The following is a 20269-nucleotide window of genomic DNA, read 5'->3' on the forward strand; positions in this document are numbered from 1 at the left end:
GAGCTTTAATATTACATGATACTATATTTTGCAAGAAGATTATTTTTTAAAACAAAGTTTTTGTTGTGTATATATATATGTTTTTAAAATTAATTTGAGATGGGGTCTTGCTATGTTGACCAGGCTGGTCTCAAACTCCTGGCTTCAAGCGATCCTCCCATCTTGGCCTCCCAAACTGCTGGGATTACAAGCATGATCCAGCACACATGGCCTGTACTTTCTTAAGTAGAAAAATATAAAGAACAAAAATAAAATCATTTATAATTCCATTATCAAAAGGGTAATATTTTGGCATTTTCTATGCATATTCTTGAAACCATACTATAAATATAATGCAATATAGACAGTTTATACACAGTACACGTATACAAGTTTCACATTAAATGATATCAAGAATTTTCTAATTTCATAACATTTTTCAAAAATAATTGTAAAAGATACTAGTTTATGGCATAACTCATAAATGACTTGACTATTCCCCTATAATTGAATATTTAGGTTTTGTGTTATTTCTCCTTGTTTTAAATTACGCTATAATAAGCATTTTATGCCCAGATTTTTCTTGGCATTTCTGATAATTCCTTTGAGCTGCAGCCTAGAAGTAGAATTCCTGAGCTTAAGGGAACAAATATTTTTGAAGCTTTTGACATCTTCTGTTACTGTTTTTCAGAAAAGTTGATGGTATTAATTATACTCCTATTGATTAAGAATGAAAATGAACATCTAACTGTTTAGCACTGAGTCACATTTTTACTAGTAAATAAAAAAGCCTGATTTGTGGCAATTCGGAGTTGACAGCAGGATATTACACATGCCTACCATGGACTTAACTTCTGACACCATGCAAGTAGCCACCATTTGGTTGTAATGCTCCTAAAAATTAAATTCTTTGTAAATGGGTAAATTTATAGAAAAATGTATTCTATACTTACTAACTGATGGGTTAGAATACAAACTTTAGAGCCGGGCACGGTGGCTCACACGCCCCAGCACTTAGGGAGGCCAAGGTGGGCAGATCACCTGAGGTCAGGAGTTCAAGACCAGCCTGGCCAACATGGTGAAACCCTGTCTCTATTAAAAATACAAAAATTAGCCGGGTGTGGTGGCTTATGCCTGTAATCCCAGCTACTTGGGAGGCTGAGGCAGGAGAACCCAGGAGGCAGAGGTTGCAGTGAGCCAAGATTGCACCATTGCACTCCAGTCTGGGGAACAGAGCAAACTTCATCTTAAAAAAAAAAAAAAAGAACACAAACTTTAAAGCCACTTACATTCTAGAGCACAATAATGTTCAAAAACAAACCATTTTCTAACAGTTATCTGCATGGTTTAGCAATATCGGTGCACAGAACATTTGAATTAGTAAAGTAAGGGGAGTTTTAAAAGACCATAAGTCAAAGAGCAAAGAGAAATATAAACTCTTCACCAGATCACTCAAAAGAAGACATTTATGCAGCCAAAAGACACATGAAAAAATGCTCATCATCACTGGCCATCAGAGAAATGCAAATCAAAACCACAATGAGATACCATCTCACACCAGTTAGAATAGTGATCATTAAAAAGTCAGGAAACAACAGGTGCTGGAGAGGATGTGGAGAAATAGGAACGCTTTTACACTGTTGGTGGGACTGTAAACTAGTTCAACCATTGTGGAAGTCAGTGTGGCGATTCCTCAGGGATCTAGAACTAGAAATATCATTTGACCCAGCCATCCCATTACTGGGTATATACCCAAAGGACTATAAATCATGCTGCTATAAAGACACATGCACACGTATGTTTATTGCGGCACTATTCACAATAGCAAAGACTTGGAACCAACCCAAATGTCCAACAATGATAGACTGGATTAAGAAAATGTGGCACATATATACCATGGAATACTATGCAGCCATAAAAAAGGATGAGTTCATGTCCTTTGTAGGGACATGGATGAAATTGGAAATCATCATTCTCAGTAAACTATCGCAAGGACAAAAAACCAAACACTGCATGTTCTCACTCATAGATGGGAATTGAACAATGAGAACACATAGACACAGGAAGGGGAACATCACACTCTGGGGACTGTTGTGGGGTAGGGGGAGTGGGGAGGGATAGCATTAGGAGATATACCTAATGCTAAATGACGAGTTAATGGGTGCAGCACACCAGCATGGCACATGTATACATAGGTAACTAACCTGCACATTGTGCACATGTACCCTAAAACTTAAAGTATAATAATAATAACAATAAATAAAAATAAAAAATAAAAGAGAGGTGTTTCCAGAAAACAGAAGAAAAGCATATTCTCTAGCCCTGAGGTTTCAAATTACTAAATTTCACATTAAATATGTTACATATGAAATAAAGTAATCAGTAATTAAGATGATATTTTAGTTTTTATCTGCTGACTCATTTGATTTCTCAACTGGTTCAAATATTGGGCAGCAAAGAGGCGCTATTTGTCAGGTTCTCCCCAAATACCCAACAGTAGTACATGCATTTCTACAAATACATAAAGGTGTTTGGGATGCATTTAAACTGTATATATAAATGGTATCATACTCTACATATCCTTCTACAACTTGTTTTTGTGCCTTAATATATTTTTAAGATTTATTCATTGATGATGATGAGGTAGGAGGTGGGACTCGACTCTGGACCAGATTGAAGACTGGCTGAAACAGGTAAGAGGCACCAAAAGCACTTCTCTATATGACATGCCCACCAGTGCCATGACACTTTACCATTGCTGTGGCAACACTCAGAAGTTATCACCCCTTTTCTAGAAATTTAGAACTTAGAAATTACATGTTCCTTAACTTGCATGTAATTAAAAGTGGGTATAAATATGAATGCAGAACTGCCCCTGAGCTGCTACTCTGGGCACACTACCTATGGGTTAGACCTGCTCTGTAAGGAGGAGTACCTCTGCCGCTGCGGTACACTGCTGCTTCAATAAAAGTTGCTGTCTAACACCACCAGCTTGCCCTTGAATCTTCCTGGGCAAAGCCAAGAACCCTTCCAGGCAAAGCCCCAATTTTGGGGCTTGCCTGCCCTGCATCAATGATACATGAAGTTTTACTTCACTCATTTTCATTCCTATATAGAATTCCATCATATGACTATACTGCAATTGATCCATTCTTCTGTTAATAGACATTTTAAAATTTCCAATTATTTTTATAATTCAAATAATAACCAAATTCATTCTTGTACACATCCACTTATGCACATGTACAAGAGTTTCCTTACAGTACATCCCCAGAAATAGAACTGCTTTTCAGAGTATACGCAACCTCAACCTTACTTGATATTGTCAAACCGTTTTTCAAACTGATTGTATGCTCTACAAGCAGCATGTAAGAATTCTCTTTCCTCTACTTCACTGCCAATATGTTCTCAATTGGTTGATATTTTTCCAATCAAATGAGTGTGAAACATTTTCACTTACCTGATGTGCTAGATACTGCTCCACAAAACTTCTTCCCTTCCACTACAGTGTTTAAAAAATCCAAGTTTCAGCAGGACAATTGGCCATCCAGAATTCCTAAACTTCCTATTGCTAGGTGAGGATGTAATGTGTGCCCAGCATGCCCTGTCTGACCCTTCCCACTTCCCACTGACAAATGCAGATGTGGTGGTAAGCCACCATGGACCACACAGACAAGGGCGACACCCTATGTATAAGAGAACAACAAAACAGAAAGCACCAAGGCTTCTGACCAAAGAATAACATAGCTGTGATATGTGGGGTAGGAGGTGGGATATTTTTAAATATTAATGTAATCAAATGCATCAGTCTTCACAATTTGAGAGCTTTTTGTGCTTTATTTAAGAAATCCTTCCCACATGAGGTCATGAAAGTTTTATTTTCTAGACATTTGAAAGTTTTATTATCACATTTGGGTTTTTATTTCCCTAAAGCTTATTTTTATTTTACTTTATTTTATTATTTTAGATTCAGGGGGTACACATGTGGTTTGTCACATGGGTATATTGTATGATGCTGAGGTTTGGGCGTCTATTGATCCTGTCACCCAAATAATGAACATGGTTCCTAATAGGAAGTTTTTCAACCCTTGCTGCCCTCCCTCCCTCCACCACTTTGGAGTCCCATTGTCTATTGTGCTCATCTTTATGTCCATGAATACCCAATGCCTGAAGCTTATTTTTTGTTTGGTAAAATAAAATATAGGGACCTAATTTAGTTTTATTCTATATGCATATCCAATTAGTCCAACAAAATTTATTGAATCTTCACCACTGGTTTAAAATGCTATCTCTGTCATACCAAGTTCCCACATATGTGGTTCTGTTTTGGGGCTTTCTTTGCTGTTTCGTTAATCAATTTGTCCATCCCAGAGGGAACACCATATTCTATTTATTTTATAGCTCTATTATAAGTCTTGATATCTAAGAGTTATTCACCCTATTCTTTTTTTTTTTTTGAGACAGGGTCTTACTCTGTCACCTAGGCTAGAGTGCAGTGGCATCTCCGCTCACTGCAACCTCAAGTGATTCTCGTGCCTCAGCCATCCAAGTGGTTGGGATTACAGGTGTGCACCACCAAGTCCAGCTAATTTTTTGTATTTTTAGTAGAGACGGGGTTTTGCCATGTTGGCCAGGCTGGTCTTGAACTCTTGGCCTCATGTGATCCACCCACTTCGGAATCCCAAAGTGCTCGGATTACAGGTGTGAGCCACCACGCCCAGCTACTTATTCTTTTCTTTAAAATGATCTCGGCCATTCTCCCATATAAATTTTAAAATCAGCTTGTCAAGTTTCATTTAAAAACTTTCTTATGGTTTTCACTGAAGTTGCATTGTTTATAGAATAATTTGGGGAGAATCCAATAACTTAATTTATTTTTAAATTATTAATTTAAAAACTTTTTTTTTTTTTAGACAGGGTCTTGCCGTATCACCCAGGCTAGAGTGCACTGGCACTCCATCATCATCATCATGATGCAGTGAGCATCATAGCTCACTGCAGCCTTGAATTCCTGTGCTCAAGTGATCCTTCCACCTGAACCTCCTGAGTAGCTGGGACTGCAGAGGCATGCCACAACAGCTGGCTAATTAAAAAAAAATTTTTTTTCTAGACACATTGTCTTACCGTATTGCAGGCTGGTCTCTAACCCCTGGCTTCAAGCAATCCTCCCACCTCAGCCTCCCAAAGTGTTGGGATTACAGGCATGAGTCACTGTACCTGGCCCCAATAACTTTATGATATTGCAGTTTTCCACTCATGAACATGATAAACCAGAGCTGGTTTTCAGTAGTTTATACCAGCAAGCCTGTATCAATTGTGAAATTATTAAAATACTTCTCGGTGGGGCAGGGTGGCTTATACCTGTCATCCCAACACTTTGAGATGGTGTCCTTTGAGGCCAGGAGTTCGAGGCTGGAGTGAACTGTGATCATGCCACTGCACTCCAGTCTGAGCAACAACAAAGTGAGACCCTGTCTCAAAGGAAAAAAAAAATACTTCTCTACTGGTTGGTAAATAGCCACTGCTCTAAGCCCATATTCTTTAATGTCTTAGAATAAATTTTGATAGTGCATAAAGGTCATCTTTTGTTAGAGTCATTCCTATATGCCTTAGAATTTTTTGTTGCATTTGCAGGTGCATCTGTTTAAGAAATAAATGTTTTATAATGGTTGTTGATTTGTGACACCATAATTTTGTATCTTGAACTTTTATATATCAACTTTGCTGAGCTGTTTTAATTTTGATAATTTTTCTGTAGATTCTCCTGGTTTTTCTAGATATATAAACACATTATCTATGAATTATTATTTCTTCCTTCCCCAATTCTCACTTTTTTTTCCTTATCTTACATGCTGGCTAAGACATAATATAGTGGTGAATAGAAGTAGTTACAGTAGTCAAGTTTATCTTTTTTTTTTTTTTTTTTTTTTTTTTTTTTTGAGACAGGGTCTTGCTCTGTCGCCAAGGCTGGAGTGCAGTGACAGAGCTGGGCTCACTGCAATCTCTGCCTCCTGGGTTCAAGCCATTCTCATGCCTCAACCTCCAGAATAGCTGGGATTACAGGCGCCCACCACCACACCCAGCTAATTTTTTGTATTTTTAGTAGAGACTGGGTTTTGCTATGTTGGCCAGGCTGGTCTCGGACTCCTGGCCTCATGCAATCCACCTGCCTTGGCCTCCCAAAGTGCTGGGGTTCCAGGCGTGAGCCACTGCATCTGGCCCCTCGAGTTTATCTTTATTCTTTATTTTTGAAAGAAATGCTTTTAGTGTTTCATCACAAAATGATGTTTACTATAGGTTTTTGGTAGATGAAGTTCCCTTCTTCATTGTTGTGGTAATGGAACCGTAATGTGATTAACAGATAGACACCAACTGACACAGAGAATATAAAGTTTAATGACAAAGGAAAAAGAAACTTACAAAGATGGTTTCATAAAGCAGGAGATAATATATTACTCTCTCAGATACCAGTAGAACTTTCCAGGGCCTCCAAAGTTTCCCATGGAAATACAACTGTGGAGAGTACTACAAATGCATTACTTACTTTGTAATACAAAGCAAGTATTATACCATTTTATATTATTTTAATAGAGGTTTTGTATCTCCTTGGCCCCAACTTCTGAAGAATCTTGTGTGCCTGCCAGCTCCCCAGGTGCAAATAACCAGTGCAAAACACCCTTGATGTTTTATTATTATTATTATTATTTCTGGGACAATTGAATAAAGCAAAGGTCAGTTTCCCAGAAATATCCCTTCAGCAGATGCAGGCTTATCCCACCTCTCTGAGGTCCACTCCTTTCTCCTCTATTTCTAGATTACTACGAATTGTTGCATGAATGTGTGTTAAATTTTATTAAATGCTTTTTCTTAATTTATTTAGCCGGTCATATTTTCCCCTTTAATCTGTTAATGTGGTAATTAAATTAATGGATTTTTTTTTTTTTTTTTTTTTTTTTCTGAGATGGAGTTTCGCTCTTGTTCCCCAGGCTGGAGTGCAATGGCGCGACCTTGGCTCACCACAGTCTGCACCTCCCAGCTTCAAGTGATTCTCCTGCCTCAGCCTCCTGAGTAGCTGGGATTACAGGCATGCACCACCATGCCTGGACAATTTTGTATTTTTAGTAGAGATGAGGTTTCTCCATGTTGGTCAGACTGGTGTTGAACTCCCGAAGTCAGGTGATCCGCCCGCCTCGGCCTTCCAAAATGCTGGGATTACAGGCGTGAGCCACTGTGCCCAGCCTAACTAATTGGATTTTTAATGCTAACTCATCCTTGGTTTAATTTTTTAATGCATGCTGAATTCATTTTGATGTTTTATTTTGAATGTGTGGATCTATGTTTATAACTTAAATTGACCTATAATTTGCCTGTCTTATTCAATCCTTCTTTTGGTGTGAAAGTTATATTAGCCTCATAAGATGAGCTGAAACATATCTTCCTTTTATAATATCTGAAAGAGTATTTAACAGTGGGATTTTCTGTGGTAAAACTTACCTGTAGGCCGGGTGCCGGTGGCTCACGCCTGTAATCCCAGCATTTTGGGAGGCTGAGGTGGGTGGATCACCTGAGGTCAGGAGTTCCGAGACCGGCCTGGCCAACATGGTGAAACACTGTCTCTACTAAAAATACAAAAATTAGCTGGACACAGTGGTACACACCTGTAATCCAAGCTATTCGGGAGGCTGAGGCAGGAGAATCACTTGAACCTGGGAGGCGGAGGTTGCAGTGAGCCGAGATTGCACCACTGCACTCCAGTCTGGACGGCAGAGCAAGACTCCGTCTCAAAAAAAAACAAAAAACAAACTTACCTGTAAAACCATCTAGGCTTCTACGTATGGGTGTGTATTTGTATGTCTATGTGTGTTATTATAGATATGCTTTAAATTCATATTGGTTTGCTATAAGTCTTTTCATGTTTTTGAATTCTTCATGAGTAGTTTTGGACAAGTTATGTTTTTCTTAAAAATTGCCCATTTTGTCAAAGTTCTAAAATTTATTAACTTAAACATTTATACCTTAATGTCTGTTATATTTGTATTAATAGTTATTTTTTTTTACTGCTTTCTGGTTCCTAACTTTGTTTATTTGTGCCTTCTGTTTTTTCTTAACCATTCTTGCCAATAGTTTATCTATCTTAGTAGTCTTCAAATAATCGGTGTTTGGTTTTGCCACTTATCTCTATTGTGTCTTTGTTTTTTATTGTATTAATTTTTGCTTTATATATGTAATTTAAATTATTTGCCTTCTAATTTATTTTTGTTTACATGTTATTTTTCTAACTTCTTAAGTTGAACTCTTATCTCACTGATTTTCAATCTTCTTTTCTAATATAACCCTTAAAGCTATGTATTTCTTCCTAAGTATTGTTTTAACTATTCCTCATGTTTTGAAATATCATTTTTTCTAAGTTTTTACTAATTTCCATAGATTTTTTACCCAGAGTTATTCAGAAGTCAAATTTCTGAATATATGAAGTTTTCTAAAAGTTTGTTGCTATTGTTATTGATTTCTACTGTAATGTGTTCAGAGAAAATAATCTATGTAATATTTTTTGGTATTGGTTAAGATTTGCTTTGTAGTCCAGTAGGTAATCAATATTTGTAATATTCTTTACATGTTTGAATAGGCTGGGTATGGTGGCTCACACCTGTAATCTCAGCACTTTGGGAGGCTGAGGTGGGAGGATCGCTTAAGCCCAGGAGTTGGAGACCAGCCTGGGCAACACAGTGACACCTCACCACTATTTAAAAAAAAAAAAAAAAAAAAAGAAAAGAATGTGTATTTTTCTAATTGTTAGGTGCAGAGTTGTAAAATTTTTCATCAGATCAAAGATATTACTAGAGTTGTTCAAATCTATATCCTTGTTAATTTGTTTCTGCTTGATTGATCAACTTCAGAGAGAGGTGGGTTAAAATCTCCTACAGTAATTATGGATTTGTCCATTTTTTCTTATAAGACTGTCTCATTTTGCTTTATTATTTGATGCTCTGTTATACGTTTAGAATTATCTTTTTGCAGTACAGGTCCTATAGCTAGTCTTATTCCCAGTTCATCCTGGTTCCTCAGGTCCAAATTTTGGCAAGTCTTTGGATGAGGACATAGTCCCAAGGAGGCTTAGGGTAATAAATGAGGGCTATTTTCATGCCTGACTATACCTTATTTGTAGTCTTAATGTGCATTACATAGCCCTGTTTTTAATGATATACTCAGCTTTGCTTATCTATATAAAGAATTACTCAGAGGGGGGTCAGAGAGCTTCTAGAGGTCTAATGTAACTTTCCCCCAACTAGATTTAACCTACAACCAACTAGTTTAAAACTCCATCTTTTGCCTTGATAAAACTGTTTTGAAGTTTATAGGCCTGCTCGCTCTCGTTCTCTTTCTCTCTCTCTCTCTCTCTGCTAATTAACAGGATTCCAGTGATTTCTCTTGGGAATGCAAGTCCTCCTAATAAACAACTATTAGTAAAAGAATCTCAGAAAGACGAGAATATTTTCCCTCTTTCCTTATAGATACTTACAACGTACTGTTCTACAACTCAAAGCAAGTGCTGATAAAAAGATAAATTGAGAACATGTTTGAAAACTGTCATTCTTGTCTCCTATCCAAAATTAAGATTTTAAATCTTTTTTCTTGAATACAAAAAAAGACTTGTTTGAAAATGTGCCATTCTATTTTCTCTTTACAAATGTTATTTGTAACAAACAAACAAACAAACAAACAAAGGAGACGTGAACTTCAGTCACTGTTGCTATATCCTATAAAATATAACCTGTAGCCTCTGCAATCTATCTGCCTTTCTAATCATTGCCTTGCTTGATAAACTGTTACCTACAAAGAACATTTAAATTAACATCTCTGTTTTGCCAAAGATATATATATATTTGTAAGTTTGTTCTTGTTATTCAAAAAAAATTTGGATTTATCTCTTCTTCCCTCATTCATATAATCTCATGACTCCCTTTGGATTCCACAGAGTTTGAAAGATTTTGTTTTATTTAAATCAATATCTGCTGTAACTTTCCATCTCTTACTTTCAACCATTTTGTGTCCTTGTGCTTTAATTGTAACTGTGCAAACACCACATAGATGGATTCTTTTAAACAATGAGAACACATGGACACAGGAAGGGGAACATCACACTCTGGGGACTGTTGTGGGGTGGGGGAAGTGGGGAGGGATAGCATTAGGAGATATACCTAATGCTAAATGACAAGTTAATGGGTGCAGCACACCAGCATGGCACATGTATACATATGTAACTAACCTGCACATTGTGCACATGTACCCTAAAACTTAAAGTATAATAATAAAAAAATAAAATAAAATAAAATAAAATAAAAATCCAATCTGATATTCTCTGTTTTGTAACTGGCAATATTAATATATAAATGCTGGTTGTGCATGCTGACATATTGAAATTGTTTTGTCATTTTAGTTTTGCTTTCTATTTACCCTGCTTTGCTTCTTTTTCTCCCTTTCTGCCTTTTTGATAGTTTTAAATTTTTTTATTGACAGTTTTTAACTGATCATTTTCTTGTTCCCCTCTACTGGTTTGAAAATAATACTATTCTATTTCTATTATTTTATCACAAAAAATTATTAGCATATATATACATATGCAATTTCTAATTCTATCCTCCATATAAATTACAACTTGCTTTTTACATTTTTACTTCATTGTCTCTCTAAGCTACATTCTGGGTAATTTGGGGGGGATTTATCTTTCAATTCACAATTCTCTTTGGCTTGTCTGATCTGCAGTTTAACTCATCTATAGACTTCTAGATTTCAATGACCATATTTTTCATTTTCTAGAAGTTTTTTTTCAGCTCTTTCCAGCCTGTCTTGATATTACTTTATTCTTTCCTCATATTTTTTATTCTTTCTTATGTTTAATTATTTAAACATACTTTATAGTCCCTGTTAGTTCTATTATTTGAAAGTTGTAGGAGTTTGGCTGCGATTGTATTCTGACTGCTATTAATGGTAGGTTAATTTTTTTTTTTTTTTGAGATGGGGTCTCTCTCTGTCACCCAGGCTGGAGTGCAGTGGTGTGATCTTGGTTCACTGCAACTGCCGCCTCCCAGGTTCAAACGATTCTCCTACCTCAGCCTCTGAGTAGCTAGGATTACAGGCATGTGCCACCATACCCAGCTAATTTTTGTATTTTTAGTAGAGACAGGGTTTCGCCATGTTGGCCAGGCTGGTCTCGAACTCCTGACCTCAGGTGATCTGTCCACCTCAGCCTCCCAAAGTGCTGAGATTATAGGCATGGCCCAGGTTGATATTTTTAAATTTGGATTATGAACTCATCTTTAGGGGACTTCATCTGTGGGAATATTGTCAGGCCTGAATTGAGATGTATCCTGGAGAAGTTTTGTCTTTGTTTCTGCCAGGCTTCCTAGGGAATGTTAACAGCCTAAGGCATGTTAACACATAATTTCTGCCCTGAGAATTCCAGAATCATGGAGGTAGCACAAATTCAAATCCCTAAACCTCAAATTCAAGGCCAGCTGTGGCTCCTAATTCTTAAGAGAAATGGAATCTCATTTTTTTCCCTAAGTACAGACCCAAACTGACAAATATCCATGTCTTATCTTTCACTTTATACTTTCTCCCCAGACAATATGTTCTAAAACCAAAGCTTGTCTCTACGTCAGTGACTCCCAGATCTTATATATCTTCATTGCAGATTCTCTCCTCTGAGTTCCAGACCCTACTACCCAACTGTGTATTTGAATATCTAAGGTATCACCCAAAAGTCAACTAGCCTAAGATCAATAAAATTCATGTCTTTCCCATAAAAACTAGCCCCATTCTAGTGTTTCCTGTCTCAGTAAATGGCACGCTTATCCATACAGTTGTACATGCCAGAAATCCAGGAGCCATATTTGATATCTCTCTTCTCATTCCCCCTCCAACCCATTGCCAACCCCTGTCAATTTTACCTCTTAAGTATCTCTTAAATCTGCCCACTCTCTCCATCTCCACTTCTTTCAGACTAGTTGTTCAAGTTACCATCATCTCTAGCCTGGACTGCTGCAGTTTTCCCACATTTACTCTGAAAATTCTCCAATACATTCTCTGCACTATGACCACACTGAACTTACTCAAATACACATGTGGGTTGTTTTTCTTTTCTGCTTGAGATTCTCATTCACTGGCTTCGCATTCGTGGCTTTTACATCCTTCATATGGTCTACTTGGCTGTGCATGGCCAGCTGCTACCCACCTCTTGGACCCAGCCTCATAATGCTCTTCTCACCCTTACTTTCTGTGCTCCAGCCAAGAAGCCCTAATTCTGTTGTTTGAAGCTACAACCCTCTTCCATCTTCCCACAGGGCTTTGGTACCTGCTGTTTCCTTTTTCTGGAATGCCAGTCCCCCTGTCCCCAATCTTGTTTAGTCAATACCTAACTCATCCTTCACTTCTTTGGTCTAACATCATTTCCTCAGTTCTCATCTCTTTCTTTCAAAGCCTTTCTGTTAGTTTATAACTATTCACTCATTACTGTGGTTATTTGCTTAATGTCTGTTTTCCCTATTAGGCTACAAGTTTTGTGAGATCAGAGACCTTATCTAGTTTTGCTTATTACTATGTTCTGAGTAACTAACACAGCCCAGAACATAGTGGTTAATAAATATTTCTTGAATAAATAAATCATCATTTAAAAAGAACTAAAAATATACATCTATTCCAAATAATCTAAAAGGAGAGAATAAGTTGATACAGTTATGGATAAAACAAGTGACAGCTACATGGAGGATTTGTTATATTACTCCATCTACTTTTCCATATGTTTGAAATTGTCCATAAAAAGATTATGCAACTTACTAAAAAAATTAAAATACCTTATTTGAGTCTTTGGATAAGTGGTGAAGTTAACCTTAAAAATAAAATATTGTCCCTTTAGGATCAGACTGAAATATTTTTATTTAACTAAAAAGAAATTATACTGACCTGAAGATATTTCGGTAATGGTTAATTGGGCCACTTAATGCTCCAGGCTGAGAAAAGACATAAATATAAGCTTCAAGATCCTCTGTTGTTAATTGGCATCCTTTTCTTCCAATGCCAGTGCTGTGACTGGTAAACAGATGTTTCAAAATCTAATTTAAGTGAGAAAACAATAATTAAAACTTTTTTGTTATGTAATAATAAGCTAAGTCTTTGGCTTTGGAAAGGGGATGGTGGTCATTGTGCGGTGACAACTCCTAATTTCTGCTCTAGCCAAGTTTGAGATCTCATTGTTTATGCATACATAATCTATGCATTTCTGCTTTCCTGGCTTTATTTTTTCTATATTCTTCCCTTCTAATCCCCCCTGCACACTGCATTTTTATAAAAAGCATCCTGTCTTCTTGGTGCCCATTCATATTCTACAAGGCCCAGCTCAAGAGTTCCTTGGATAAATGACTAATTCCCCTTCTGGGCAGGAAATAAAAGATAAGCCCAGGGCATTGAAGAGGCAAGCTATCACTGACTAAAGGGATTATGTCAAAAAGCCACAAGAGCCAACCTGAAGGGATGCCTCATTTGATGCCTATTGTGGGATAATTTGGGCATCCAAAAGAATAATGACTCTAACTGATTGATATATTTCAAATATATATTCATTACTCTAAAAGTTGTTTGTAAAAAGAAAAAGAATGAGCATATATCCTGCCATTCTTGTGTGAACTATATTTCAGAATAAATAGTAGATGTGGAAAAATTCTTTATAGCAGAATTTCAATTAAAAGCAGAAGGAATTATAAAATTAGAAAATAAGCATTTTTCATATCCTAATGAAATAATGGGCCTAGGCTGTGATCACTAATGTATACTAAAATTAATTTGGTGGAAGGATGTTAGGAAATTTTGGATAGGCTGACAACTCATGAGCCCACGATCACTGTTAGCATTAGTAAAACTGGACCAAGTAGGTATCATGCACTTCCCTGATGGGATGCGTTAGGAAATACACAGCACCACCTACTAAGTATCCTTTTCAAATTAAAATTTAATCAAGCCTCTAGATCACCAATACCTATGAAGTAGGAAAAACAAAGGTTAGAGGAACAAGTTAAATACCACCATGATGAAGCAATCAGCCAAATCCAAAATATGGATCTTTCCTCAGGGCAAATTTCTTCAATAAATAAGTGATATTTAAAAAAAAAAAAGAAAAAAAAGAAAGAAGGAACTATTGTACATTTTAAAAGCCATAACAACTAAATACAAGGTATAGACTTTGGTTCCTGATTCAAACAAATGACGTATATCAAGACAGTTATGACAGTTAATGAAATTTGAATGGGTATTAAATGATATTAAGGAGTTGTCATTTATTCTGTTAGGTTTGATAGTGGCATTGGGTTTTTTTTTTTTTTTAAGTTCTTATCCCATCACAGTTATACACATAATTATTTACAGGTAAAATTATATTATGCCTTTTAAAAATCCTCACCAATATCTAACACCATGTTGGACATGTAAGAAGCATTTATGCCGGGAGTGGTGGCTCATGCCTGTAATCCCAGCACTTTGAGAAGCTGAGGTGGGAGGATTGCTTGAGGCCAAGAGTTTCAGACCAGCCTGGGCAACATGGTAAAACCCAGTCTCTACAAAAAATACAAAAACTAGCGGGGCATGGTGGTACATGCCTGTAGTCCCAGCTACTTGGGAGGCTGAGGTGGGAGGACTGCTTGAGCCTGGGAGGTTGAGGCTGCAGTGAGCTGCACTCCAGCCTGGGTGACAAAGCGAATTCCTGTCTCAAAAAACAAAGCAAAACAAAAAAATAAAAATAAAAAAGAAGAATTTAATAAATTTCCAAGATACTTGCATATGACTACTGGTGTCAGTGTATGTGCAACACTAATATCTGCATGTTTACTTTGTTTAGGGATTTTTTTTTTTAACCCCAAAGTCTTCTACTTCTGCTACTATTAAACCTGACATTTGTATTCCCTCATCTCCCCATGAGATGTTCTCTAAAAAGGGGTATACCCATAGGGGCACAGTCTCACAAAAATTTGAAGAACAGCCAGGTATTTAAATACATAAACAGAGACTATGAAAATAAGCAAGACTATAGTTAAGTTTTTAAAACCATTTAAGTTATAATAATTTCCTTTCATTTTTCATTATTCTTCTTAAACGTGGACTTTAAAATATTTTTCATTAATAATAATAATAATAAATTATTTGTTTGATTTGTTTGGCTTACCTTGAAATCATTTATCGAGAACATAAATTCTGGGAACCATGGTATTTGGAAGAAGTAATAATAACTGGATTTCAACAGCTGAGCAGGGTGTCGTAAAATATATTCTGAAATTAAAATGCCATGTTAGACCTTATCCAAGGGGTATAAATTACTTACTGTTAGAAGAACTTCTTTTTAGGACAATTTCACTTTAAGATGATCCCATAAAAGAATCCATAAATAAGGCTTCTTTGGAACAATTTCTATGCTCTTGTATCTTATTATGAGTATTTCCAGTATTTCCAAAATTTATACCACTTTATTTATTATTTTTATTTTTTATTTTTTTGAGACAGTCTTGCTCTGTTGCCCAGGCTGGAGCGCAATGGCGCGATCTCAGCTCACTATAACCTCTGCCTCCTGGGTTCAAGCGATTCTCCTGCCTCAGCTTCCCAAGTAGGTAGGATTACAGGTGCCCACCACTGAGCCCGGCTAATTTTTTGTATTTTTAGTAGAGGCAGAGTTTTACCATGTTGGCCAGGCTGGTTTCGAACTCCTGACTCAGGTGATCTGCCCACCTCAGCCTCCCAAAGTGCTGGGATTACAGGCATGAGCCACCACACCTGGTCTTACACCACTTTAAATAAAAAGAAAGTTTCACTTTATGAAATCTTGACTCAAAAGGGAACAGGAAGCCCAAACAACGCTGCTTTTCCTCCAAGGTAATTATCAGTGACCTACCACTTTTCCTAGGAATACATGGTGATGTAATTTTCGGTTGTTTAAAAGATTTTCCTTACAAGTTGATTCAAATTGAATGCCTTGTTCACCTGGCCTCAAAAGTTTTTCCTATAAATTCATTGACGTATCTAGAAAACTCATTCATTCAATGAATATTTGACTATCTACTATGTGCCAGGGGATTTAGCAGTGAACAAGACAGAAAAGGTTCCCACAAACAATGAACTTACACAATAAATAAGTCCAAATGCTTACAAGATCACTTTAGAGATCAATAATACCATAAAGAAAATAAAAGAAGGCGATCTGATTGGCAGTGATGGTAGGGTGGAATGGAGGGACTGCTACATAGTAGAAGTGGTCAGGAAGGCCTCTCTGGGGATGCGATGTTTGCTGAGTCCTGAATGGTTACAGGGAGTCAGCTGTGCAAAGATGTAGGGAGAACATCCAGGAACAGCAAGTAGATCCTGGGCTTGGTACATTCCAGATGCAGAAAGGCCTTTGTTGCTGGTGTATAATGAATGAGAGGAAGATGGTATATGATGAATCAGAAAGAAAAGCAGAAGCCTGATCATGTAGGACCAGAATAGTAAGATTTTATTTTAAGTGCTTTGGGAAGACACTAAAGTTTTAAACTGGTGAGTTTATATATATGTATATATAATCATATATAATAAAAAAGTGTGTAAAGCCAGGCATGGTGGCTCATGCCTGTAATCCCAGTGCTTTGAGAGGCTGAGGGAGGAAGACTGCTTGAAGCCAAGGGTTTGAGACCAGCCTGGGCAACATAGCAAGACACTGTCTCTACAAAAAAAACAGTGGTGTAAGCCTGTAGTCCCAGCTACTTGGGAGGCTGAAGTGGGAGGATCACTTGAGCCCAGCCTTGAGGTCAAGGCTTCAGTGCACTATGATTATGCCACTGCACTCCAGTATGGGGGACAAAATGAGATCCTAAATGAGACCCTGTCTCTAAAAATATGCGAAAAAAAGAGTCTATGCTTGAGTACTATGCAATCTTATTTTCCTTACTCTAAAAGTCATTTTTTCTTATTTCCCATTTCATAACTATATTCAACATGGAGTTTTTAGAAATATAATTTTCAGATAAGTATACCATTGTTATACTATAGTTTTTGCAAAGTCATAATTTAACAAGATTTATTCATCCCTGCATTAAGAGATATCAATACAATTAAGGGAAAAATACAGGCAATTTATTTGAAAGCCTCATATTGACCTAACAGGGCAGAAACAATTATTGATAAAATAATTCCAGAAATATTCCAAGTATTTTCTTGCTGAAATCACCAGCTACAGTTTGTCCATATAGCACCACCACCAAAATAAGATTTACTCTTGGGTCCTGATCAATTGAACGAACATGTAGCATGACTTCTGCTGTTGAATTCAACCTAGAAAAATACAGTGACTCTCAGGACATTTGAATCCTAAGCATCCATCCCACTATACCTCAATAGTGATAGGTCAGTTGGATATGTATCTAAAATTCAACTCAACACTTACATTGACTTATATATTTACATAGTCATGGTCCCTTTCTTCCTTACCTGTTTAATTTTTAGGAAGAAATAGAAATATGTGGTTCTGAATTTTTTATTTCCTAGAGTCCTGCTGTGGGTAGTAGTAGTACTTGAACCTCAGAAAACTTAACAAGGGTAAAGAATACAAAATTATTATTTTTTGCCAAACCAAATAAAAATGTGCCTGGCCATGGTTCAGAGGTCTTTAATCACTATTAAGTTTTTAAGAGTTGCCTTTAAAGTGAAGGTTCTCAAAGTATCGTCCATGTGAACCCCTGGGGATTCCCAAGACTTTTTAAGGTATCCAGATGATCAAAACTATTTCATAGCAATATTAAGATATTTATTTGTTTTTTTCTCACCATATTGATATTTGCACCAGTACTACAAAAGCAATGATGGTTAAAGCCACTGCTGGTTTAGCACAAATCAAGGCAGTGGCACTGAACAATACTAGTAGTCATCCTATTCTTCACCACCACACACTGGTGGCAAACTAACTAATTAATTACATTTAAGTAAGTGCTTGTTTCACTTAACAGTGTCCTTGATGAAACAGCAAAAAACATTAATTAAACTTGACCTTTGAGTACATCTTTTTAATATTCTATGTAATTAAATAGAAAGTACACATAAAGCAGTTCTGCTGTCTCAAGACAACACAAATACAGTGATTATCCCAAGGAAAAGCACTTCTACAATTGTTTTGAGTTGATGGGTTGAATTAGCTGCTTTTTTTTTTTTTTTTTTTTGAGACAGGGTCTCACTTTGCCACCCAGGGTGGAGTGCAGTGGCACAATCTCAGCTCACTGCAGCCTCAACCTCCTGAGCTTCAGTGATCTTCCTGCTTCAGCCCCCCAGGTAGCTGGGACTACAGGTGCACACCACCATAGCCAGCTAATTTTTTGCTGCATTTTTAAATGTAACATTGTTTGACTTGAAAGAATGACTAACAACCAATCATCAGTCAGACATGGGTATCTGGCAGATAATCTCTTGAAAATTAACAAAGTGAGCCTGTCACGTCAAGGAAAACAATCATCAGTAGTTGTTGCCATTGATAAAAATCAGACTTTCAAATGAACCTTAGAACTTTGGAAAACTTATATCTGCTACTGTGAGCTTCACAGCTTTGCAATACTTTAAAGGCTTTTCTGATGAGATTAGGGTGATGTCAAAGAACGTGATTTTTTGATCCTGTATGATGAAATGTGTCAACTTATGGAAGATCTGCATAGATCAGTGAACCAACATCTTCCAATGCATGATGATACAAAACCAGGCATGGATAAAAGATCCAATAAAAGTGCTAGGGAGACCTGTGGGTTTTAATAGAGTACAGTATAAAAAAATCATTTATTTGCCATCACATTCCACATTGTTACCTTTAAGAAACCATTGGCCGGGCACGGTGGCTCACGCCTGTAATCCCAGCACTTTAGGAGGCTGAGGCGGGCGAATCACAAGGTCAGGCATTTGAGACCAGCCTGGCCAGCATGGCGAAACTCTGTTTCTACTAAAAATACAAAAATTAGCCAAGCGTGGTGGCGGGTGTCTGTAGTCCCAGCTAGTCGGGAGGCTGAGGCAGGAGAATCGCTTGAACCCAGGAGGTGGAGGTTGCAGTGAGCCAAGATGGTGCCACTGCACTCCAGCCTGGGCGACAGAGTGAGACTCCATCTCAAAAAAACAAAAACAGAAACAAAACAAAACCATTAATTTTTAAGTTTGGTATAGTATTAAGAAAGAAAATCCACAGTTATCTGAAAAGGCTATGAAAATACTCCTCCCTTTTCCAATTACAGATCTGTGTGAGGCCAAATTTCCTCACATACTTCAATGCAAACAACATATTGCAACAGATTGAAGAGATTTGCAAAAATGTAAAACGATGACACTCTTTTCACTAAAATTTTGTTTTGGAAGATGTAGTTAGCTTTCATTTAAAATATGTTATTTATGTTAACATGTAATGGTTTATTTCTTTTGATGAATTAACATATACGTATTTTTAAATTTCTATCTTAATTTCCAATACAGTGAATATTTACAAACCGTATAAGTAAAAGCTCAATGGGGTCTTTAATAATTTTAAGAGCATAAAGAAGCCCAAGACCAAAAATGTGAGAACTGCTTTGAAGAATACTGCTATTCCTGACAGCCAAAGCAGTCAAGCAAAAGAAGAATTTATTTCTAGGCTGTCAGGATTCATTACTGTCAAAGCAATGTCATTGTATGTTTCCCTTTATCTCTCCCCAAGTTAACAGTAAAATCTTTTTTTGAAGGAATAAAATTATGTAAGCAAGTATAAAGCTAAATTTTCTTAGATTCCCCAGGAAGATTGAAAACCAAGGTATCTGACACTGTCATGTGCTATCATGGTTTAGTCATTTAATTTTAAAATATGATAGTAACCAAACTTTGCTGTTTCTAATCCAAAAGGTCAGTGGCAAAAGTGAATTGTCACATTAGCAGAACTGTTTTGATAAAAACTTGAACTCACCTGTAAATACATTTGGATGAGGGAAGTTAATAACAATAAGCTTCATCACCATTTCAGGATAACAGATGGCAATTAGCCAAGCAATCATGCCCCCCCAGTCATGGCCAATAAGAACACATTTGCTATACCCTGTAATCAAGAAATAAATGTTGACATCATTAAAAAGAAACAGGTGGGTGCACTGTAACCTCACATAAAATAGTTATACTTCTGAAGCACCTCTTTTCATTATCTTATCCTAATTATGCACTTTGTGCAGATATTGAGTTCAGTGGTTCCAAAACTTGTCTGTACATCACCTATATAGCTCCACTCTAA

At 36.8% G+C, this 20269-nt stretch overlaps 1 protein-coding gene across 2 annotated transcripts in view; it reads right to left on the reverse strand.

Moving 5' to 3' along the window:
• Positions 1-20269, reverse strand: part of EPHX4 (epoxide hydrolase 4) — a 53338-nt gene that overhangs the window by 17307 nt on the left and 15762 nt on the right. For both annotated transcript variants that reach the window (XM_054476425.2, XM_054476417.2), the window contains exons 4-6: positions 19952-20080; positions 15191-15294; positions 12943-13091 (exon numbers count right to left, since the gene is read on the reverse strand). In XM_054476425.2, the coding sequence (XP_054332400.1) occupies positions 12943-13091; positions 15191-15294; positions 19952-20080 (382 nt within the window). The remainder of the gene's footprint in view (positions 1-12942; positions 13092-15190; positions 15295-19951; positions 20081-20269) is intronic.

The sequence above is a fragment of the Pongo pygmaeus genome, chromosome 1, assembly GCF_028885625.2.
Source record: "Pongo pygmaeus isolate AG05252 chromosome 1, NHGRI_mPonPyg2-v2.0_pri, whole genome shotgun sequence".
Classification (NCBI taxonomy): domain Eukaryota; kingdom Metazoa; phylum Chordata; class Mammalia; order Primates; family Hominidae; genus Pongo; species Pongo pygmaeus.